Here is a 22,402-nt window from a genome sequence, read left to right as displayed (position 1 = left end):
TAAGCAGTGTTCAAACGATGGGCGACCCGGATATATATAAGGTGCTCACGGGCTACTGACGCGCATACGCGCGATGAGGAAAAAGTCCCATGCATAAAAATAACCGTCGTAAAAAGTGAGATGGCTAGACAGGAGCATAGTAACCTGCTGCGATTATGCTCAAGTCGTCTTTTTATCTTCTCCTTCAGCAGTAACTGTCGATTCGGATAGTCGTGGCGATGTGGAGACTTCAACAGAAACTTCCTCGCGGCTGCTCTGATTGCGCTTTCGCCCGCGGGATTTCTTTGTCTCAGACGCCTTGCCGTCAATATTTGGGTTCCTGTCGACGATGGATCCGTTGACAGTCTGCGGCGGCGACTTCACCTTTTCAGCGGCCACATCTGAACTCGCCCCGATTGCGGTGGAATCGTCGCTATTTGCCTGTTCAGCTACAGTATCCGGGCTGACTCTCAGTCGGAGTGACACAAGGTCATTCTCATTTTCATCCCGGAAGGCAATCCCAACAGTGACATTGGGTAAGATACGCCTCTTCTGTTCTCGACCTCTGTTGCGCCGGGCAGGATGCCGGACGTCGTCATCACTGTCGTTTGCGGAGCGCTTGCTGGCGGTGCTGTGGCGGGAGGAGGACCGGGAAGACGTCTGGAGTCGAGACCGGAAGCCAGGCTGTAGAGCTGTGGGGACTGTTGATGATGGGGCGTTGGAGATAGTGGGGGAAGAAGGAGTTTGAGAGGAAGAAGCAGGTGGAACATCATCAAGCAAGTTGGAGAACGCCCGCTCTATGTCGCCGCGGCATTGCTGCAACATCTCTACAATAGTGTCATAATCGTATCTTCCACCAAGACCCTCCTGGATAAAGGAGATCTTCCACGGTGTGGCTATGTCAACCACGGTACCTGAACCACCTTTAACCTTCTCACTCTCCTGCTTGGTGCTGTCTACGGCTTTGCTGTTCGGGATGCATGGCAGGCCTGTATGGGGTCCATTGACACTTCGAACCGAAGAGTAATGATCGAAGTTCTATAGAAGAGGCTATTCTCAGCAAAGAAGGCTTCCGTTACACTGGGAGCACGGTGACTTACGTGGAACGCAATGTGGACCACCTCCCGTTCTTCGTCCTCTGGAGCATTAACGTCCCGGAAGTTCTGGATGCCCGACTCCATGTACACCCTGACGTCCCGCTTGTAGGACTGGCAGAAGGCCTGAATTTCTTCGGACCCTCCCCAGACGCCGTTCTTTCGAGACTCCGCAACCCTGTTCTCGAACTTTGCCCGCTGGTCCTTGACGGAGGCCGCAGGACCGACATAGGAAGACGACGACATTTTGGCAGCAGCAGCCCGTCTTGGCGCCCTGCGCTCTCCGCCTACTGCTGCCGTGAAGTTCATGAAGTAATCCTCATGGGCCGTCATGTGGTTCGCGAGGCGGGCACGGATCTCATCGAAATGGCTCCAGTCCCCGTACAGCTGGTCGGAAAGGGCATAGTAGAGACAGTTTCCTAAAATTCAATCCAGGGATTGTCAGCTACAGGCGATTCTGAAGCAATTGGATCGGCGGAAAGTGGAACCGGAGCTCTCATCCTTGCGGAGAAGAGCGGGACGGAGATAAGACATACCATCTCCTTTGGTCGGAAGTGCATACAGCCCTAACTCCTCCAGACAGGGAAGTTTTAGGCTCTCCGTCTCCAAGCTCTTGGCCATCGAGACCCGGGGCTGCTGTTGTTTCGGGGCGCTGCGGGCGTCCTTGGAGGTCTTGGAGGTGTACCTACGACCGGCCATGATAGGCACGATCCTGGTACGGTTGGATGGAACGTCAGCCATGATTGCAAGAGCTCCACTCGAAGAAACGCCCTCATTTGTTGTCGACCAGGAGGGCAGTGTTCTCCGAGCAGAGAAATCTAGGAGAAAAAGGAAAAAGTAAAAAGAAAATAGTTCTTTGGGGACTCTCCAGGAGGGAGAATCCAGACCGGACCTGCGGACCGACACGAGGCTTTCCAGCAGATACGCTGGCGACACGCTCGACAGGGAAACTAGACACGGGAGCAAGCGGCGCTTGCACCAAAGGAGGATGCTTACCGAGGGCAGGCGGTGTGCATGCAGGAGCTGTGATTGGTGGGAGGAGGTCAGAAACGGTCTAGCGGATGATGAAAAGTCCGTTTTCTGCCGCCCGATCCTGCTGGCAATGACGAAATGGCCGGTCCTCACCCGCTTGGACATGGAAGAGAGTATAAAGAACAGACACAACTATATGATAGAGAAGCGTGATTTGGGTCAAGATGGCAGGTCAGCAGAAAGATGAAGATGGAGGAGGTGTTGGAAGAGAAAGTGGAGTAGAATGCTTTGCTGGAGAGATGTGCTCTTACAGCACACAATGCGGGGGCTGTCAATATAGAAGCCCATTGTGTTGGCATCCGCTTCTACTAGGCCTGAGCAGTGAATGAATTACTCTGTCCACATCACACCGGTAATGGTGATGTTGTGTTCTTCTGTTCTGCCTGTCGGCCTGTCTGAGCCACGGCGTCTTGCAATCGCGACCATGGCCACCTCCGCACGGGAACGGCCGAACCGCTCTTATCGGCAACACTCAGATACCCGGATCGCACGATCTGGGTACCTGCTAATCTAACCCCCTGACTGGCTGCTATATAACTGTCCACTTCTACTCAGAATCCTCGCTTTGCTCGTTTGTATAATACAGGGTTCGAAATCTTCGAGCATCAAACAATGAGCACCAATAATATTGTCGTCCTTGGGTATGCCATTCACTGCTCCTTTGACATTTCGCCGATCCACTCCACTTTTGGGGCAATAATGACTCACAATATCTAGGGCGGGAGTGTCTGGCTTGACCACCGCATACCTCCTCTCGAAGAATGCGTCCAATAAGATCACCGTAGCGGCCAAGCATATGCCTGGTGATTACGATATCGAGTACTGTTCACCATGGGCTGGGGCAAACTACCTGCCGTACGTGCTTCGGGTGCGAGTTCCGTTTATGTGTATCGGGTCCCCTGACTGGTAGGATGTAAAGGACCGGGGCTGGAAGTAGCTTCCATGGTCAGGCTGAAAGGAATACCTGGCCAGCCCTCGAAGAGCTAGCAAAGAACCATCCAGAGGCCGGCATTCACTTCCAAAGTATGAATGAATGAATTATCTATTGAACACAACTACATGTAACACAGGCTAATATGGGATTACAGAGACGGCGGTGTATAACCGTAAGATAGACAGGCTCTCAGCCACGGGCCAGTGGTTCGCTGAGCTGTTGAGGAAAGACCCTTGGTACAAGGACGTGGTACCAGATGTATGGACCATCACTCTATAACAAACAACTATTTACGATATTAACTGGTTGCTGTAGTTCCGTGAAGTCCCTTCAGACCAGCTGGATCCGGGCATTGACAACGGCTCGTTCTTCACATCCGTCTGCATCAACACGGCTGTCTATCTGCCATGGCTGGTGAGTCAATGCAGGAAGAACGGCGTCGTTTTCAAGAGGGCTGTCTTCAAGCATGTCGCGGATGCCGCCAACGCGCATCACTCTGGAAAGAAAGCTGATCTTGTTGTCAACTGCACCGGGCTATCTTCGAAGAAGCTCGGTGGGGTCATGGATGATGCCCTCCATCCTGCCAGGGGCCAGATAGTGGTAGTGCGGAATGAGACCGACACAATGTACACTATCTCCGGAACAGATGACGGGGAGGACGAGATCGCCTACACGATGACACGAGCTGCAGGTATGTCACCGCGTGACAAATTAAGAACCAACTCGAGTCTTACATGCTCTTTCCCAGGTGGCGGTACCATCCTTGGTGGTTCGTACCAGAAGGACAACTGGGACCCATTGCCGGACCCGAATCTCGCAACACGCATAATGAAGCGCTGCATTAAGCTGTGCCCGAGCCTTGTGAAGGAAGGACAGGGCATTGAGGGTCTGGATGTCATCCGACATGGGGTGGGTCTGCGGCCGCTCAGAGAAGGCGGACCAAGGGTTGAGAAGGAGAAGATCGATGGCGTCTGGGTCGTGCATAACTACGGACACGGTGGTTTTGGTTATCAGGCATCTTACGGCTGCGCGGGGGCGGCAGTCAAATTGGTGGAGGAAGCTCTGCGGGAGAAGGCACGGCTATGAACTTCAGCACACCTAAACTTCCAGCATTGTGACTGTCACATGCAGACTACGTACGATTTACAACCCTCTAAAGATTGAATGCTAGTGTAGATGTTTCGAATGATGAAAATTCTGTGTTTTACTCGTATTACTCGTGGGCGGTTCCATCTAATACGTATTGTTTACCAGAGAGATGTTACCATTACTACGAGTTTCCTTCGATGCAAAGAAGTCCTTTCCTTCTCTTCTCATAAGGATATGTACAACTATGGACCTCCTCAGCTGTTTACAATACCATGTACGTGCATTAGTCGAATTAGGAAGCTCTCCCACGGTTATCGCCCGACCATTCCATACAACCTCCCATCATATCGACGTCACATCCCGAACCCATCACTCAACAACACAGAACGAGCACAGATGTTTCAACATGTGTTGTCCAGCCTCCTACAGTACTTTACTATAATGTAAAATGTTATATGGCCCTCCTTGATAAATTCCCGGGCTTTAATTGCAGCCAGATTGATCCAATTTTCAATTCCACAAAAACTACCTCTCTTGGTACCAAGTTACATCTCAATTGACTCAACTGTTTATTTATCAATCGCTTTTCCTTTTCTTACACCAGATATAGCAACTATATTTCTATTATACTCTCTAGAAGATTGAAAGGCAATGGTACGAACACGCGCCCAGGAACGCTTCGACGAGCAACAGGGATCAAATCCCACTGAGCCGGCCACCCAACAAGAACAACAGAACCTCCCCAATGGTCCCACATCCGAAAAGCGCAAATGGGACGACAGAAAGGACGGCAGCGAAGACCAAGACGAACAGAAGAAGCAGGAAAACGGGTCAGGCGCGGAACTGCCCCCAACCAAGGCCGCCAAAGCGTCCGAAGAAGATGACCTCGAACCCGAAAACGCACCCGCAGACGACGGATACGGGGATGACGACAAATACAACAAGAGCAGGAGCAGAAGCGGCAGCGCCGTCAGTGAGTCCGTATCGTCGAAGCTGCGCAAGACCATCGCGGACTACGGCGCTCTTCCTTTGCAGGGGACGGCCGTGAAGGAGCCGCTCAAGCCGGAGCCGGAGACGATCCTCGCGATGGTCATCGATGCGCTGCTCAAGTCGACGCGGATCTCGCATGATCTGGCGCAGAGGGCGGTGAATACGGTCATCGAGGCTGGGTATCATGATATTAAGAAGTTGAGCGAGAGTACCTGGGACGAGAGGGTCGATGTGCTCGCGAGGGCGGGGTATAATCGGTATCGGGAGCAGAATGCGACGAGACTGGGGGATCTGGCCGAGTGGGTTATTGGGGAGTATGGTGTGTCTGTGTTTCTTCTTTTCCCACTGGCCATGATGAGACGACATATAAGCGTAGTGTTACTAAGTATCGCACCAGATGGCGACCTAAACAACCTCTTAAAACGAGCAGACTGCAAGCAGCAGAGGGTCAAATCGTCGATCAAGGAGATCAAAGGTCTCGGTGATCTTGGAACAGATCTCTTCATCAACAACGTGCAGGCTGTCTGGCCATGTCTGGCACCCTTCCTCGATTCCCGGAGCTTGAAGACCGCGGAGGAGGTCGGGATCGGGACGGACTTGGATGCCATCTACGCCGAGCTCGGGCATGATCCGGTGGAAATGAGTAAGCTAGCCCTAGGACTGTCAAACGTGAGGCTGGAGAAGAAGCAGGGAGCGATCGCGGAAGAGGGATGATGCCTTTCATACTCTTTTTTACTTCCTTGTCATGGATGGATGTTTTCAGAATCATTAGGTACCCAAGTGATACTCCTGATATACAGCTCCCACGGCCTCTCATGACTCTCTATTTGTGATAACATCCCCCGTAGGACGAGGTCCATATCAAGTCGACTATGCCCCATACCATACCATAAGATAGGTAAACAACATCCCTACCCCAACCTCATCACCATCCCCAGCTCCTTCGGCGCCGACTCCACGAACGCGTTCTTCGTATACAACCTCCTCCCCGCCTCATCCGCAGACAGACTCACATACGCCCCTGTCCCCCCAACTTCTCCGTCTCCATCACCACCAGGCGGCGCCTCGCGCCGTATCCTCGCCAGCAGCGTCTTCAGAAATTGCATCGCCCAGCCCCCGCCGCTGGTGCTGCGGCAGGACCGCCATGTCCACGATGTGGAAGTACCACCCGCCGTCGCCGATGATGCGGCCCATCGCGACGGGCGTACCGCCGGTCGTATTGTCGTCGTCGTTGCTGCCGTGCGTGATGTAGCAGCCATACCAGCTGCCTTGGAGGGCGGCGGTCGCTTGGGCGGGTGTTTGGGGGGAGAGGCCGGATGCGGAGCGTAGGTGGAGGTAGGCGGGGACTGGGGGGTAGCCGGAGTGGAGGGTGTAGCCGGTGGGGGGGGGGGGTTGAATGTTGCGGGTTTCTTCGGTAGTTGAAGAGGAGGGGATAGTGGTCGACATTGTTTGTGGCAGTGGATGTTTGAAGTGTGTATGGGTATGCTGGTTGTTCGTTTCTCGATTTTAAGACAGGGACTGTTGTCTCCTTTTCACAGCTCTCGCGGTGCAAGGATCTGTGTATGATGGAATATGCGGGTTGAAGAGCTGCAATATTTTGTTTATGCACGACATATAGAAAGCATATAAATAGTAGAATCTGATACGTCACAGATGGTGATCGATACCAAATTGGACAATGCAGAGGACTTCAGAAGGATGCCCCCAGACGCAATTCTAAATTGGGCTCTGATTTCAATAATCATAAGTGTAAATGTAAAATACTGTATATATATGGGAAAGAAAGTCCTTTTGTGAAGGAATGTTCTGAAGATTTCGTAATTGAGCGTGCTGCCTGGATGTCTGTCTTTACCTTAGACTCCGCGTCATAGCCCGAGCGTCAAGGGCTTCCACTCCGCGATGATGTTGGATTACTCCATTCGGATATTTCAATTAGAGACATCGAGAACTGCTAGCTATGGAGTCTCTACCGTTCCAGCACTTCCAATTGGAAAATTCTCCCATTGGGTTGATCAGCACAGCCCTAACCCTAAACCCCGACACCGCTTCTCCGCGCCCGCCCAAGTTCACCATGGCATCCGAGGGTTGAGTCTGGACTTCCAGTCCAGCATCTGCAGTCTGATCTCTTCCGAACGACCTTCCTATTTCTACTGGCCATGCGGTCCTCGTCTATGACCCAGTTCGCATGTGCTCGCTGCGGGGATCCAGTATCTCTGCATGCGCACCGCTGCTTCGCTCCTGGCCAGCTTCGCCGGCTGTTTCCTCCAAGCAGCATGCCTTTTATGATATAATTTTTCTTTTTAGAGTGCCTTGTCCACAGGCGCCCATGTCTCTGTTATCCTCCCCGAAATCTACCGGATGAAAATCCCCGATTAGCTCCGTCTTAGCTCCGGCTAGAATACGGGTAAAACTCCGATTCTATGCGCGAGAACATCATCATCATCATCATTGATAAGCTGATCATCAACTCCAATCCATTGGAATAGCTGGTTCTTATGTCAAAAGACACATCCTTGATAGGCACCTGCGCAGCGAAAGCTGACGCGGATACTATTGAGAAATGTCACGACGATGAAAAGATTGCTTTGGACGCAATAGGGTCCAGCAGGGATGGTCATGATAGCGCAGTCAATTCAACTGTGGACGATGCCAGAAGCACTCGACCAGAACAGTATGAGCTCGAACCACGGCCAATGCCACCTGAGGACCCAGGATCAGACTCCGACTCTGGGCCTCAGCGCAGTAACTTTCGAGTGTTTGCCATTATGGTTGCGCTTTCTGTAAGTGTCTTGTAACTATCAAGAATAGAGGAATAAGCGAGTATAGTACCAATTTGGCTCCATGCTGATATAACTCCCACCGGGTAGCTCGCTTTATTCATAGCTGCCCTTGATCAGACCATCATGGCCACTGCAACCCCGACAATTTCTGCGGAGTTGCATTCTGCATCCGGCTACATCTGGATTGGAGGAGCATACCTCCTCGCAAATGCGGCCGGAGCAACCATCTGGGCCAAACTCTCGGATATCTGGGGACGAAAACCGATCCTGCTGCTGGCAGTTGCTTTGTTCTTCGGCAGCTCCATCATCTGTGCGACCGCGATTAACATGAAGATGCTAATTGCTGGTCGTGCCCTGCAAGGAACCGCCGGCGGTGGTCTTATCCAGCTGGTGACGATCACCATTTCGGATCTGTTCAGCGTGAGGTATGGGAGTCTCGCCTTAATCCGACCACATCCAAAGCTGACAAGATTACAGACGCCGGAGTCTCTACCTAGGGCTCCTCGAATTCATGTGGGCGATCGCTGGCGGCGTCGGCCCCATCCTCGGAGGAGCATTCACCCAATATGTCTCATGGAGATGGAACTACTGGATCAATTTGCCCGTCTCCGGGATGACGTTCTTCCTCCTACTTCTGTTCTTGGACGTGCACAACCCAAGAACGAAGATGGTCGAAGGTGCAAGAGCAATCGACTGGTTCGGTTGCTTTTCCATCCTGGGCCTGACCCTGATGTTGCTCCTGGGTTTGGATTTCGGAGGTGTCATTTTCCCCTGGGACTCCCCGCAGGTGATCTGTCTCATCGTGTTTGGGTGTCTGTTTTCGCTGCTGTTCATATATAGCGAGAAACGGCTCGCGAAGTACCCGCTTATGCCGCTTGGTATATTCAGAAATACATCGAATGTCGCGACCTTGCTGGTTTGCTTTATACACGGTTTTGTATGTTTCCCCATCTTCTCTATCCCACACGTCTTCTCCACGTATAGTATATATAAGCTGAACTAACGAACGTCAGGTCTTTATCGCTGGCGAATACTACCTCCCGCTCTACTTCCAATCCGTTCAGGAATCCTCCCCCCTCCACTCCGGCCTCCTCATCCTCCCCATCGTGATCACAGAAGCCCTGATGGCCGTCGTCGCCGGCATAACCATCAGCCGCACAGGGCGCTACCTCGAATTGATCTGGCTCGGCGTGACCCTCCTCACGATCGGCAACGGTCTCTACATCCACCTCTCCGCGACCTCCTCGTTGGGCGAAATCATCGGCTTCCAACTCGTCGCCGGTCTGGGCGCAGGCCTCCTCTTCGAACCCCCACTCCTGTCCCTCCAGGCGGGGATCCCCCAGGACGACACCGCGACCGCGACCGCGACGATGGGATTCATCCGCAACCTCGCGACCTCCTCGTCCATCGTCATCGGCGGCGTCGTGTTCCAGAACAGCATGTCCCTCCGACAATCCGCCCTCCGCGCGGCGGGGCTGTCGTCGAACATGACCGAGTCCCTGGCGGGGGGCACAGCGGCGGCGAATGTGTTCGCGATCAAAGGGATTGCAGACGCAGGACAGAAAAGGGCCGTGAAGGAGGCGTTTGCGTGGAGCCTGCGGAACATGTGGATATTGTATACGTGTCTGTCCGGGTGTGGGGTGGTCGCGAGCGGGTTTATCGCGAAGCAGGTTCTGAGTAAGGAGCATACGGAGACGAGGACGGGATTGAAGAACGAGACAGAGGCGAATGGCTAGCACACTCGTTCATGATCTGATCAAGTTACAATAATCGTACCTACCTTTATCTATTTTGCAGCGAATAAGTAGTATCTGAAAAATCCTGTTCGCTTTACATAGGTAGATAGAACATATCATAAACCGTACATAGTATGTACCTAAGAAATACCAACAAAAAAGACAAGGAAAGAAAGAGAAATGAAAAAAAAATCCATGCAGGAACAGGAACATACTGTGCTACACTGTACTACATACCTATACTATCCAACAAACAGGGATCCTGATAATCAAATAATCTGACCAGATGATTCTCCTGTCAGATAAACAAGTTTTGGTTGTGTTCGTTGTTCCTTGGCACTTGCATCATGTCAAGTCATGCATAGGTAGTTACCTACCTAACCTAAGATAGGTTGGAGATTTGACTGAGTTCTACTATCTACCTAATCCCTCCATGCAGTTCTGTCCTGTATAATTACCTAAACCATACATTGGGAAATATACATGCACGTAATAGGCAGTGCGCACATGATACGTGATGCGTCACATATCTTTTTTCTTCTTTATACAGAGTTACAGTGCAGTACAGGGAGGAGAGAAGAAGAAGAAGCTCCAATGTACGTGAGATACCCCGCGAATTGGAACCTTGAAGTGGTACTGCCCAGTACAATGCGGTACCACCTTCCGGAATGGAACTTGCCATCTTACTGGACCAAAATTCACCTAAATCTCATATTCTTCAAGTGATTGTTTATAGTTTTTAGAAGATATGCATATGTATGCAGGTATGGTAATAACTGGATACTGTTTCCAACGGTACTGCTGGACTGGATTAGTAATGTAGAACTCGCGTCTTTTGGACAATCAATTGTTCTGATTTGTCATCTATAGATGATGATGATAATGATGATACTGGACATGGATATGAGATCCCATCTGCGCAGGACGGGAACATGCAAAAAAGGAAGAAATAGCACTCGATCCTCCGATTCCTTTTTTTTCCCCCGTAATATTGTCACAGATAAAAGGAAAGAAACCAGAGGGTGAATGTGCCTCCTAGTTTACTGCTAGCCTGGGCGATTGTCATCGTGATGTAAAGAATAATAGGTAGATAAATTTAAGCAAGGTGCTCCTTGATGGCAGCCTCCAGAGCGGCCGCGTTGGCGCCGACAATCTCTCCGACCTGCTCGCCGTCCTTGAAGAGCAAGAAGGTGGGCATGGCACGCACGCCCAGGTCGGCGGCAACATCGCTCAGCTGGTCGACATCGATCTGGTAGAACTTGGCGTTGGGGTACCTCTCGCTGAACTCGGCAACCTTTGGGGCGATGGCCTTGCAGGGACCGCACCAGGTGGCGAAGCAGTCGAGAACGACGAGCTCCTTGCCCTGGCGGGCGGTATCCCAGGCGTCCTTGCTGTAGAAAGTGTCAGCTCAGGGTTGTGTTCAGGGTCGGGTTCTTTTTCCGTTGGGGCTTTTTTTTTGGAGAGGGGAAAGGAACGGAAGAACTCACCTGCCAAGGGTGATGACGTTTCCACCAGCCATTGTGATCGGAGTGGATGAGAAGGTTCTCTTGTTGATGAAGCCTGCGGGGCTAGTTGTTCTGGTGATGAAGGGTTGTGGTTGCACGAAACGCGCGGTTGGGGCGGCTCTGCGGCTGGCGGATGTCAAGCCGGATGTGAAGATCCTGGCTGTGGAAGAGGAGAGAGACGGGAGGGCGCGAAGGGAGGCCACGGTGAATAGTGTTTCTGGGGTAAAGAGATTCAAAAGAAGGGGGAGATCGGACGGCGTGGGTGGAGGAGGGGCGGATTGGGTTTTATAGGAGGAGAGGGGCACGAGGAATGACGTTGAGCGAAGACGGGCTCGGTGTGGGATGAATAATAGCAGCGGTGGTGGGAGGGTCTCCCGCTTACCTAAGCGGGGTTGGTCGGGGCGCTAGCTCAGCTGGAGTTGGATGAATCGATAGGCGATGTCGTACAGCCGAGGAGGGGCTAGAGCTCGACACGGGATAACAGATGCATCAATATCTAGGTCGACACTGGATTTCCGATATGAGTACTCTGGAGACGCGCTGAACGCAGAGGAATCGCTCCACGCAGCGGAATGACGTGCTCCCGCTTATGAATCGGGACGGTCTAGAGTCGAGCAGAACAGCAGCCCGCTTCGGTTCCTCCCGGCGATCGCTGTAACTAGGTGTCGCGATCACCGCCTGATAGAATAATCAATCAACCATGATATGAGACGAGTGAGCCGACTCGCTGAGACTGCCTCTTCTGTCTGATGCTCGATCTGGCAGACACAGGCACACCGTCATGTCCAGCTGACTCTCCGCCGCCCCGCCAGCATCGCGCGTCCCGACATGTAACATAATAGATCGAGTCGGGTGTCCGGGTCCTGGTGCTAGGCATGGGCCATGGGCGATAACAATGCGGCAGAAGCCAAAACAATGGGAGGGGTTGTTTCTCTAGCAAGTACTGTGATGATGATAAAGCCTACTATCACCGTGAACATGTCTGTGGAATCTGCAGTTTCTGTCCATTATTAGAATTACATACATACATACATACAAGTGCAAGACCTGCCTCGCTAATGTTGTGCCCCTCCCGTGATAACCCATGAACATGTTGTCCGCTCCAGAGAATAAATAAGACCGCCCTACAACGGAACCAGTCTGGTTGTGACGGCTGCACAAGAAAAAAGCAGACATGCAGGCTTTCAATCGTGTTGCGTGCGTCTCCCGCAAAACAAACAGACACACGCCTTCGCCTCCCAGCCGCTGCTCAATCCCTGTCTCTCGCAACCCGGTTGGTCCAGTCCATCTGCTTGATCTATCTGGAAAGCATGAAACCTAAATAGGGGCGTGAGAGAACAGAACAGGTGGTGACAGGTGGCCTGAGAACTCTGTTGACTCATACTCTGTCATTTCAATAACATCCAAGCCACTGTTTTGGTCTCTGTCGTTGCCTGAGATCTCGGCGCCCAGCTTCACCTGCTAGGGACACCTGACAACCCTCAAAGCATCCTCCAAACGGCTGCAAATCTTGCATTCCTTCATCTACCAACCAACCCGTCTGGCAAACACATCCATTTTGAGGACCGGGGTAGCAGGGGCACAGATATGACTCATGAAGGGCACAGCGATCTATGGGGGCAGAGGCACTAATGAGAAAGATAAAGGGTAAGTTGTAAACTGCAGTGTTTTTGCTCCCTCCACGCCATCGCCTTGTCACTGAAGGCATAAGGCAGAGAGAGACTACGTGATCAGCGACAATATGTGCATCGAAGGGAAAGAAACACCGAAACCGTGACCAACCGATCCACTTTGAAGGGGTATGCAACTGAAGCAATGAAAAACAGACTCCGTCGGAAAACGAGGGGTATCAAGGGAAGGCTCCGTGAGGGGGTTTCGATAAATGGTCACGAACCGCGATGACCAAGGTGGAGGAGGGCTTGACAACAAAGAAAAACAGTTTAGCGAGTGTGTGTGCCATTGACCTGGAATCAAAGAAGGGAACGTGAGACGATCGACGCGTCCGTAGACATACGAAACAAAACAGATCCTTAGGGAATGTTCGGGTGGGGTTTCAAGCTGACATGCCAGCCACATATCTCCTCCCCCTTCAATTGAGCCTTGCAAAGTCGACATCGTGTTACTAACAAGGGCGTTTAAAAAGGATACGACATTGTCACTGCTTCTCAGCCGGACCAGAATCAAGGGGCATCTCCCGCCACTGTCGACTCTGGGCCTGTTGGCTTCGAATCAAGAGATGGCCGAGGAGAGATGTCCAGTAACTTTGCGCTACCAGCGCTGAACTGGCGAGCGTGTCCTCTTGTAACATCGAGGCTTGTCGCACGGTGAATCTCTGGAGCGGACTCTTCTTCCTCAACGAGACTGGCTTCCTCTGGGGATGCGGGCACCGGATCCCCGACATCGTTGAACAGGCCCGACTTCGACTTAGGCCGCACATGAGGACGCACGACAGTCGGCCGCCTACCAATTTCCGTGCGATGCCAGGTCGCTTCTGCCGGCTCCGGGTCTGACAATGGTTGGATCAAGCTCTCTGCATCATCCTCGATGCCCATTGCAGTGCTGCTTGCTCTGCGCGTCCCTACAACTGAGTCACGGTGGTCATCGAATGCAGGCGTGAGCCTGGCGAAGTACTCATCGGTGACGACATCATCGGCTTCTCTCGACACCGCATACTCGTCAAGTTTTTGCTTTATGGAGGAACCAATGCTCTGTCGTACGGCATTGTTCGTTGCTTGGGAAATGCGACGCAGATACTTGCCAGACATCCAAGATCCTTCCGAATCGATCGACGCGAGCGACGTGGAAAAGAAGCCGCCTTCCGCACCAGCATCCGGGCTGTTGGTCTCCCAATTTTGCCTATGCCTGCTCTGCCCATCGTCACGCCCAATTGCAACGCTGGCAAGAGTGGTGTCAAGTTGTCTCCCTTCAGATTGACAGTCCTGACTCGAGGGCGAGGGCATATCTGAGATCGTCTCCGGTATATCAGGTGATTGGAGTCGGGAATCAGGAGGTGACATTGGGAGATCACCAAGATGCTCGGTGAACTTGGACTGTGAACGGTGGATGGTTCCGGTGCGAAGGAAGCCTCTCTCAGGGATGGCTGGGGGTAGCCCCGATGGTGGCGTTTGCAGTCTGGAGAAGGATTCCTTGGAGGCATTGGAGAATTCGGAAGGCGGGCCCTGACGCCGCTCCCAGGAGCCCCTCTTGAGGCGGGAGCCACCGCGGCGGAAAAAGGATGACCAAGAGTTCATACGCCTTCCACTGTGATCAGACAGGCGTTTCTCAGAGTCTGCAGGCTGAGAGAGGTTAGATGCAGATTCTCTTGCCGCACCAGGAAGCTGTGAAGTGCTCATGCTAAACGTTTGTCTGACCGGGGAGTGGCACAGAGAAATGGAGCTCCGTGACAGCTTCATCTCTTGCGACAGATGCGACAGAGCCAGGCTATTACGTTGGGCTTGTCTGCCACGAATGGAGCTGTCATCCAAATTTCCAACAACATTGGCACTTTCACTGTGTACATCACTCTCCCTGGACGGGCTTCGCAACCACGAGCCAGATTGGGCTTTGGCATCTGAATCCGCTGTGGCTGCGCGACCACGATCATCGTCACTCAGGGGAACAGAAACTGTGCTAGCCTCAACACCGTGTCGACCGCGTTGTTCTTCAACCGACTCTCCGCTGGGAGCTTCACCAGCTTTCTCAGCACGCTGGCGTTCCTCCTCTCGTTGACGATCGGCTCTGCGCTGCAGCTTCCGCTGAAGCTTCTCGCGGTCCTCCAGGCGCTTCTTCTCCTTGCGCCTCCTGTCTCTCTCGAGCAGTTCTCTCAAAGCTCCGGCATCCAAATCATCAGCCAGTTCGTCGATCCTCTTTTTCGAGTCAAACTCTTCCGGTATCATCGGTCGGTTATCCCTTCTTGAGGAAGCTGCAGACGGGCCTCGGCTTCTTGGGATCATGTATCGAGGACTTTCTGCACATCGAATGATCGGGCGTGGAGTCAAAGCAGCGAAGGCGTTAACCTTGAAGGTATACGATTCCGAAACCTCAGACAGGGAGGACCCGGCGGAGTCGCGCATGGGAAGGCTGATGTCTGACACATGATGGTTTGTATTTCTGCTGGACCCTCTCCTCATATCCCACGGATTATGCTCGCTGCTGAATGTTGCCGACCGCTTGGGAATCGTTACCGGAGAGGATGCCATTGCTCGAATTTCTTGCTCCCTGGCAATTTGGTTCGCCTTCCGCGTGCTCAACTTCTTCCTCCACACTGCTCGCTCGTCACTGGCACGCCTTCCTTGCAACAGTGAAGCAGCACGAGAGACGGAAGGTTGAGCCTGACCGATGCTGGGGTGGGTGGTACGCTCATCAAAAGTGTAGGGGCGGTATTTGCGGTCCAGGGTCGGCGAGGGAACCGGTTCTCGTTGCTGGTTGGCAGAGATAGATTGAGGCGAGGTCTGGGCCCGGCGGGGAGGCGAAAGAGCTTCACCTCGTGACAGATTTGGGGACTTTCCAGGAGGAGTCAGAGGACGGCTCTTGTGACGTTTTGATCGCTTTCGGGAAGGCTTTCTGCCTACGGCGGCCAAACCGTGCCCAGGATCCAGCAGGTTCCCAGGCTCAAGGCCCTGAGACGGGGAGATCTTCTCCACTGTTTCAGGACCAGCAAATTGACTGCTGGACCGCTTGCCCTTGCGGCCAAAGGGCCATATCGCCATGGCGTCAGATGGAGCCGTATTGTCTCTTCAACCGCAGCTCAGCCGGATCTACTCCGCTGGCGGGCCGGAGAGGCGACGCCAACGCGGTCAAGTCAGACAGTGCAACGGTCTGTTTCGGTCCGGGGGTCGGATGGGTGGGCGACGGGATTCATGGGTGTTGGTGGAGATAAGGAGACGCGATACAACGCGAGATGCGGGGGAGATCGAGGAACAGAAGAAGGGTGCTGCGTTCCCAGCGAGGCAGTGACTCTTTGATGGATGTCTCGAGATGGATCGCCCAAGGATGTTGCGTTGTAGGGAAGTCAGATGCCGAGTAGTAGCTCACTTGTGATGTGGCGGAGGGAAAAGATATGGCTCGGACAGAGGGCTTTTCCTGGGTCGGTCGCTTAACTAGAGGCCTGCGACCGGGCCGTCCCACACAGGAGCCAAAAGTGACGTGCAGCAGCCGACAAACGCGACGCACAGTCCAGCACAGAGGGAGTTTGATAATCTATGATCATGAGTAAGAGAACCAATGAACTGGACTGCCGAAGCTGAGACGCTGACGCTGCGCGGGCGCGTTTGTGGGATGGAAGATGAAGAAGACCGTTGGGGCCTTGCAGAGACTTCAGGCCCAAGCCTGCGGGCCGCTCTCAGTCTCCCCCATCTCCAGCCCGGTCCCATGCCTGAACAGCCAACGATGTCTCCTCATCTAAAAATATCAAGTCCCCCTAACCGTCGCCTGGTGGGTCTATGCTGCGTCTCCCGGTCCAGACACACAGTGGATCGTTCGCGCTCCTGAAAAGCGTGGTGATCTCGATGTGCGATCCATGACAGATTCAATTCAACCATCTCGATCCTCGAGAGGTGGTGCATCCGACAGACGGTACAGTCGAACGGCAAAATAATACACTGCCAAGATTGCTAATTTCTTCTATTGCCGGATCTACAGCGCTTGCAAGACAGGTCATAATGGCAAGCTTAGTCTCAACTTTGTTCAAGGCCGTTCGCAATTTAGGACGAACCCTTGCACCCTCGACGCTTCACTCTTCCACGTGAACTCTTTACGGAGTGCACTTGACACGCGCCTTGCGCTGCCATCAAAAGATGCATTAGAGCGTGTTGTTGGAAAGCCAGGAACCAGGGGAACCAGCAAAACTCTGTTCCTGTACACCCGTTCGGGCCGAAAGCTTAGATATGAAGTAGATATGAGACGTTTCAGATAGACCCTGGCACCTGGTAATGGAGTTGTACGTGCTTTAAAATCAATGAGGCGTGCATACGTTGTCAAACTGATGGGCTTTGACAGCAGCCACGTAACATGTATGTAGATCGGACATGTTTCCACTAGCTTGAAGGGCCGAAGTAAGCATAACAAAAAAAACCGCGACAAGCGCACAGTTTTTAACTGGGAGCGCTGGGTCAGTCATGTTAAAGTTTGTATCTGTTGTACTACTCGATATTAGATAGTTGTAAACGTACTGTAAATGTTAGATTGTATTAGACTATCTATACCTTGTCTTTGATTTAGTACATAACTGGAATAACAATCCCGCCTAGTAATCGATGTCCACATGACGCCAAAGCTACTTAGTTACTAGTAGCAACCGAGAAGTCCTAGCGAGCATAGAAGTCTGCAAAGCAAATGACAACAGAACCTGTGATCAATGGATCACAATGGTGTGTTAAGCAAGTACTGTACCCAGTAAAAAAAAGACCTCATAGGAATGAAAAAATAATGTGCTAAGGCCCAGCTTATTAAAAGCGAGGTTGTATGGATAGTTAGGTACTGTCTTGCGTTGCAATGACTTGGTCCAGACAGCTACTGCAGTCCGCTAATTTCATTCTGGAAAGACCTAACTGCCAGGACTCAAGCCCAACGTTCTCTCAATATCTTCCATAACGACTTCGATCGGGATCATAAGTCCACTTCCATCTCTCTCGTCGCCCGCCACGAATAGACCAACAAGTTCTCCGCCGCCGGTCAGGCACCAAGCTCCGGCGTCGCCATTTCCAGCGAAATGCTGGCCAGACAATACATCGCGTGTGATAACAAATGCTCGTGCTGCTGGAAGCAGGCCCTTCTTAATACGGATCAATGCGGGTGCTGAAGGGGCCAGTGTGCCTGCCGTGATGCCGGTGGTGCGGCCCTTCTTGAAGAGAATGGTATTTTGAGACGGTAGGTGTATGGTTTTGCTGATGAGCTGGTGGTGGTCATTTGAGGTCCGGTAGGGAGCGGCAGGGCTTTGTGCGTATTGTAGATCCCGTGCGATGTCGCCGATGTAATTTGCTGAGTATGTGGATTGCGTGTTAGATCGTATCTCTATACATGCCCAGTCGATAAGAATGGCATTGGATGCTGCTGTTGCTGACGATGATGATGATGATGCGTGTAATGCAACGTTTCTCCATCCAGAAACCGCAAGGACGTTTCCGATATTTGGATTGTACGAATTTATCTCGTGTAGCTTCCGCCTGGCTTCCTGCCGCTTCGCATTTTCTTCAGCGGCAATGGCTGGATGTAAGCCTGGTGGAATGGGCAGAGAAGCTTGTGTTGAATAAATTGCTTTTGCGGCCTCCATATCGGGGAGCGCAGGATATAGGCAAGGATGGTTTACATTTGTTGCGCCGGTAGGTTCGATCTCTGGAGTCCTTGGACAAGGACACGGTGGTATGGGGGGATTGTACTCACGGTCGTCGACCTCTCCCTGTGGCCCTTCCCGAACAACATGGTAGCAGGTGATTCCGATAACCCGCTCATTGGAATCTGGATCCCTAAACTTGAAATATCCGCCGATGGTGCCTACGGATTTTGTATTATTTGTGCGTCCCGCACTCATACCGATAGTGTTATATCCCCGGGTGAAGGGCCACCTGGTGGATGGAGGCTTGGAAGGGGCGCCAGCAGCAGTAGACGCACCGAACAGACTCCATATTCGAGTCGTATCGCTTATTTTAAAATTGAGGCCATGGACTTGCAAGGACTCTGAAATATCTTTGATAGCAGCCGTGAATAGTTCCGTCGAAGTGGGACTGGTAGTGGGAGTGTGTAGTTTGGCAACGACAGTAGGTACTGACACTTCCTCCCAATGTTCACGATTGATAACCATTACTAGAGCCCAATCAAGCCCAAAGCTGGAAGGCGATGGACTACATCTTGGCAAATTTCCGGCCAGTGGTGCTGCTGCTGGTCTGACAACTTTGGCGCGAACGTTCTCGGATCCGCAGCAGCTCTATCGTCAATGATTTCGACCCGCCCTACGAAACCAAGACCTTGAATTGCTGAAATCAAGTTATCGAGCATGGAGATCCACTCGTAATAACGTTCAGACAGGTTAGTACGGATCAGAACCGTGTTATCATTCACCGAGGCTTCATCGCCATCCGTGTATCTCTTCGATACACGGACTTGTGTGAAACCGAATCTGCGTTGCTCCAGGTGTACCTTACAGCTGACGTATAGCCCCGCAGGAAAGGTATGTTTTAACCAGGTACGGACTATGTAACTGATCTTCGCCTAGATATGGGCTGAACTTGGCATGTGAATGACCCCGCTTATGATGATCTATCATAAGATTAGGTGCGATCTTGCAGCTTGCAGCGGCAGCCCCCGCAGACTGACATGGCATACATGACTGACCTTATTTGACGTATGTGCCGTGCTGTATGGATTGAAACTGGGTTAATGATTGACGTTCTTGTGATTTTTTTATCATAGTTATTAGACACTGGGGAATATTGCCCTGAGTTCAGCCTTCGGACTTGGTTACTTTCGATCTTGAGAGCATCGACTATCGTTGTCCAATCGTCCACACATGTGCCCCACCAGAGGGTGAGCTTGAGCTGCGACCTCCCGGAGCTCCAACGACTAGCGTTCCGGATTTAATTACTGAGCTCGACTCCGAGTACTGTACAACATTCCCCGGATTTATTATTCCTAGCCACAAACGCTGCGTCTGGCACGGCGATTAGCGAGGATCTCACCAGACCGTGTGGGGACCTGTGGAATCTGAACTGCAATCGATCGAACCCGACCGGACTTCCCCTAAAAAGCATCCATCATGTCCGACCTCGTCGACCCTGCGACGGGAAAGCCTCTCCCCGCGGACGCCATCCAGCGCGTCCTCTTCGTCGCCCGCCCCGTCCACGTCTACGCCATTCCGCCTCTGACCTCGATGAAAGGCTACACCGCCGCAGACTGGACAGCCCCAGGCGGACAGGGTCGCGAGATCTTCACGGCGCGGTTGCGTATTCTCGAGACGGCCATCCCCGCTGGCAGTGACGGGCAGCAGCAGGAGAAAGTCAAGACGGATATCTTACTCGAGGATCCCGACAGCGGGAATCTTTTTGCCGCGGCGCCGTATACGGATCCCGGGGTTGTGGAGCATGTGCTGGACTCGTCGCGGTTCTTCGCCGTTCGGGTTGTCGGAGAAGGGCGGAAGGCCGTGCTGGGGATAGGCTTTGAGGATCGGAGCGAGGCGTTTGATTTTGGCGTTGCCCTGCAGGAGACGCGAAAGGTTCTTGGATTTGGAAATAATGGTGCACAGAATAATGCTCCTGGGCAACGGGGGGCCAAGACAACGGCATCGTCGCAGCAGCCGGAGAAGCCCCCGGCGAGGGACTACAGCTTGAAACCCGGACAGACGATCAGCATCGGTAATATTGGCAGGAGACAGCGTCCTGCAGCGGAGTCTTCGGATATGCAGAACTCCACGGCAGCAGCGAAGGAGGATGAGAAGGCCCTATTCTCCATCCCTCCACCTCCGGCGCCCGCATCCAGCATTGATCCTTTCAAGACTACCGATCAGGATACCAGTGCTTTCCCTTTGCCCCCGCCGCCCAGTGCCAGGGACGCCCGGGGAAGGAGACGGCCTCCTTCGACTGTCATCACAGACCAGAAAGCTAATGAATTCGGTTTCGATGATGGCGAGTTTGGTGAGTTTAAGTGATCTCACCAGGAAGCCTCACGTGGTTGTTCGTATATAAACTTGATCTGAACTGTGAATATTTTTGGTGATACCACAGTGCTTTCTGCTCCTATCTCGACGGTATAGATAGATGGCGTTCTCTATTTGTCTTTGATGGTTTATATAATATATTTGGAAACAAATCTGGATATGTCTATTGTTTTGACAGCAGTCTTTCAATCATATGTTACAAGCGTTCGTCATTGGAATCCAGCTCCCGGGTTCGTCAAATCTTTAATTCTCCGTAAACAAAGGCATAATGTATCGACAAGGCGAGAAATACTAGTTCATAATGACCCATGACGAGAAATGAGTTCAACAAGATGCAGCCCTCTGCCGAAAATGGTCCAATTGGAAGGTATATATATCTCGGCCTCGATAGATCCACCGTCGAGACCGAGGAAGAAAAATCATTTCGAAGTAGACCAGACGCGCCAATCCATGCCCGAGTAGTAGGCGACAAAGAATAGACATCGACATTCATTTGTGATAGGCGATTCACGCGGATTTGAGTCGCGGAGCGTGCCAAGGCAGGTCGTTCGCTGTCAGCGGTACTTTTGCAGGTACTTTGCATTCATCCATCTGCACCCTAAGCGGAAAAACCAGAGATTGACGGGTCATCTGTAGAGGGCCTTCTTCTTCAACCGTCTAGGCTCTCTTCTTTCCAACGCGTGATAGTTGCGACTGGCGCGTCGGCCTAGTAGTAGCTTTTTTAATGCGCCCACGGCTCCCGTCTCGTTTTCGGAGAACGACCCCCTTCGCTCCCTTCTCTCGGGACTGGATTGGTCGTACTCCATGCTCAGAGTCGTGGTCAACGGGGCCGCGTCCATCTCTCAGAGACTCTATGCCCCTCCGCCCGAATTGCCACGGGTGATCAGATATGCGCGCGGTTGATACGGGAAGTTATGTGAGGCACACAAGCAAAAAGTGCAACCTTCCCGGGGGGCTGCAGGGATAGTCTGGCTACTGGGACGTATGAATCTCACTAGGACGACAGGGTTGTGATGTCTTGCATTCCTCGTTGGCAGTATCAACGAACCAGTGCTTGCATGGCTGTGTTAAAAAGGGGAGATCTGGAGCGCAGAAACAGGGGGATGTGACAGAGACAAGAAACTAGCAGACGGAAAACTGTTCAGCTCAGGGGGGAAAAGAATTCAGCGGTGATATCATCGAACCATCAAGAGCGGAGAAGAAAGCGCGAGAGAGCGGGAGAGCACCAGCGGTTCACCGCGAAAGAATCCCCCCACGGCGGGGGCACGTGCCTCCAGAGCTTCCAGGCTTCCACCGCCTGTCCGCCCGCATCCACGTGCACTTCACAATCTGCTGAACAGGCGAACTCCTTGCTCCAGATGTCGCTCGCGCATAAGATCGTCTGTCGTCCCGCTTCTTGGCGAGTAGATCAGACACTGGGCATCGATGATCGAGCATGGCAGACCGCCCAACGCTTCCCCATCCTGAGTCCCGATTTCTCTCCGTTGTGCATCTGTCGGGCCGGACGGCGTCGAAGTCTGAGCACTGAGTGGCTGTCTGACAGAAGCCCTCGTTGGGCTCTGATAGGACGGGGCCCTTCGTTCCAGTTTTCCACTGCGCAGTGCGGCCTGACGCATG

The 22,402-nt window shown here is 52.5% G+C and overlaps 9 protein-coding genes across 9 annotated transcripts; 4 read left to right on the top strand and 5 right to left on the bottom strand.

Moving 5' to 3' along the window:
- Positions 1-159: 159 nt before the first annotated feature.
- Positions 160-1,814, bottom strand: VTN00DRAFT_9888 (uncharacterized protein; the record flags this gene model as incomplete). Its single annotated transcript, XM_069436892.1, has 3 exons — positions 160-1,017; positions 1,080-1,492; positions 1,610-1,814. 3 exons carry the CDS (start codon positions 1,812-1,814, stop codon positions 160-162), a joined length of 1,476 nt encoding a protein of 491 aa, XP_069284487.1.
- A 903-nt stretch (positions 1,815-2,717) lies between these two features.
- VTN00DRAFT_9887 (uncharacterized protein) lies at positions 2,718-4,125 on the top strand (the record flags this gene model as incomplete). Its single annotated transcript, XM_069436891.1, has 6 exons — positions 2,718-2,746; positions 2,823-2,960; positions 3,025-3,128; positions 3,194-3,297; positions 3,355-3,730; positions 3,788-4,125. 6 exons carry the CDS (start codon positions 2,718-2,720, stop codon positions 4,123-4,125), a joined length of 1,089 nt encoding a protein of 362 aa, XP_069284486.1.
- A 654-nt stretch (positions 4,126-4,779) lies between these two features.
- On the top strand, positions 4,780-5,832 carry VTN00DRAFT_9886 (uncharacterized protein; the record flags this gene model as incomplete). Its single annotated transcript, XM_069436890.1, has 2 exons — positions 4,780-5,437; positions 5,516-5,832. 2 exons carry the CDS (start codon positions 4,780-4,782, stop codon positions 5,830-5,832), a joined length of 975 nt encoding a protein of 324 aa, XP_069284485.1.
- Positions 5,833-6,165: 333 nt separating this feature from the next.
- On the bottom strand, positions 6,166-6,564 carry VTN00DRAFT_9885 (uncharacterized protein; the record flags this gene model as incomplete). The annotated part of the gene is made up of 1 exon (XM_069436889.1): positions 6,166-6,564. The coding sequence occupies one exon, from the start codon at positions 6,562-6,564 to the stop codon at positions 6,166-6,168; it is 399 nt and encodes a 132-aa protein (XP_069284484.1).
- Positions 6,565-7,613: 1,049 nt separating this feature from the next.
- VTN00DRAFT_9884 (uncharacterized protein) lies at positions 7,614-9,634 on the top strand (the record flags this gene model as incomplete). Its single annotated transcript, XM_069436888.1, has 4 exons — positions 7,614-7,898; positions 7,986-8,323; positions 8,376-8,835; positions 8,912-9,634. 4 exons carry the CDS (start codon positions 7,614-7,616, stop codon positions 9,632-9,634), a joined length of 1,806 nt encoding a protein of 601 aa, XP_069284483.1.
- A 1,096-nt stretch (positions 9,635-10,730) lies between these two features.
- On the bottom strand, positions 10,731-11,153 carry VTN00DRAFT_9883 (uncharacterized protein; the record flags this gene model as incomplete). Its single annotated transcript, XM_069436887.1, has 2 exons — positions 10,731-11,025; positions 11,122-11,153. The coding sequence occupies 2 exons, from the start codon at positions 11,151-11,153 to the stop codon at positions 10,731-10,733; spliced, it is 327 nt and encodes a 108-aa protein (XP_069284482.1).
- Positions 11,154-13,319: 2,166 nt separating this feature from the next.
- VTN00DRAFT_9882 (uncharacterized protein) lies at positions 13,320-15,848 on the bottom strand (the record flags this gene model as incomplete). The annotated part of the gene is made up of 1 exon (XM_069436886.1): positions 13,320-15,848. The coding sequence occupies one exon, from the start codon at positions 15,846-15,848 to the stop codon at positions 13,320-13,322; it is 2,529 nt and encodes an 842-aa protein (XP_069284481.1).
- A 1,835-nt stretch (positions 15,849-17,683) lies between these two features.
- VTN00DRAFT_9881 (uncharacterized protein) lies at positions 17,684-18,937 on the bottom strand (the record flags this gene model as incomplete). The annotated part of the gene is made up of 1 exon (XM_069436885.1): positions 17,684-18,937. One exon carries the CDS (start codon positions 18,935-18,937, stop codon positions 17,684-17,686), a length of 1,254 nt encoding a protein of 417 aa, XP_069284480.1.
- Positions 18,938-19,888: 951 nt separating this feature from the next.
- VTN00DRAFT_9880 (uncharacterized protein) lies at positions 19,889-20,776 on the top strand (the record flags this gene model as incomplete). The annotated part of the gene is made up of 1 exon (XM_069436884.1): positions 19,889-20,776. One exon carries the CDS (start codon positions 19,889-19,891, stop codon positions 20,774-20,776), a length of 888 nt encoding a protein of 295 aa, XP_069284479.1.
- Between the last annotated feature and the right edge of the window lie 1,626 nt (positions 20,777-22,402).

This window comes from Thermoascus crustaceus (genome assembly GCF_041956765.1).
Source record: "Thermoascus crustaceus strain CBS 181.67 unplaced genomic scaffold VTN00scaffold_8, whole genome shotgun sequence".
NCBI lineage: Eukaryota > Fungi > Ascomycota > Eurotiomycetes > Eurotiales > Thermoascaceae > Thermoascus > Thermoascus crustaceus.
Note: the sequence above shows the minus strand (reverse complement) of the source record. Positions and strands in the feature narration are given on the sequence as shown.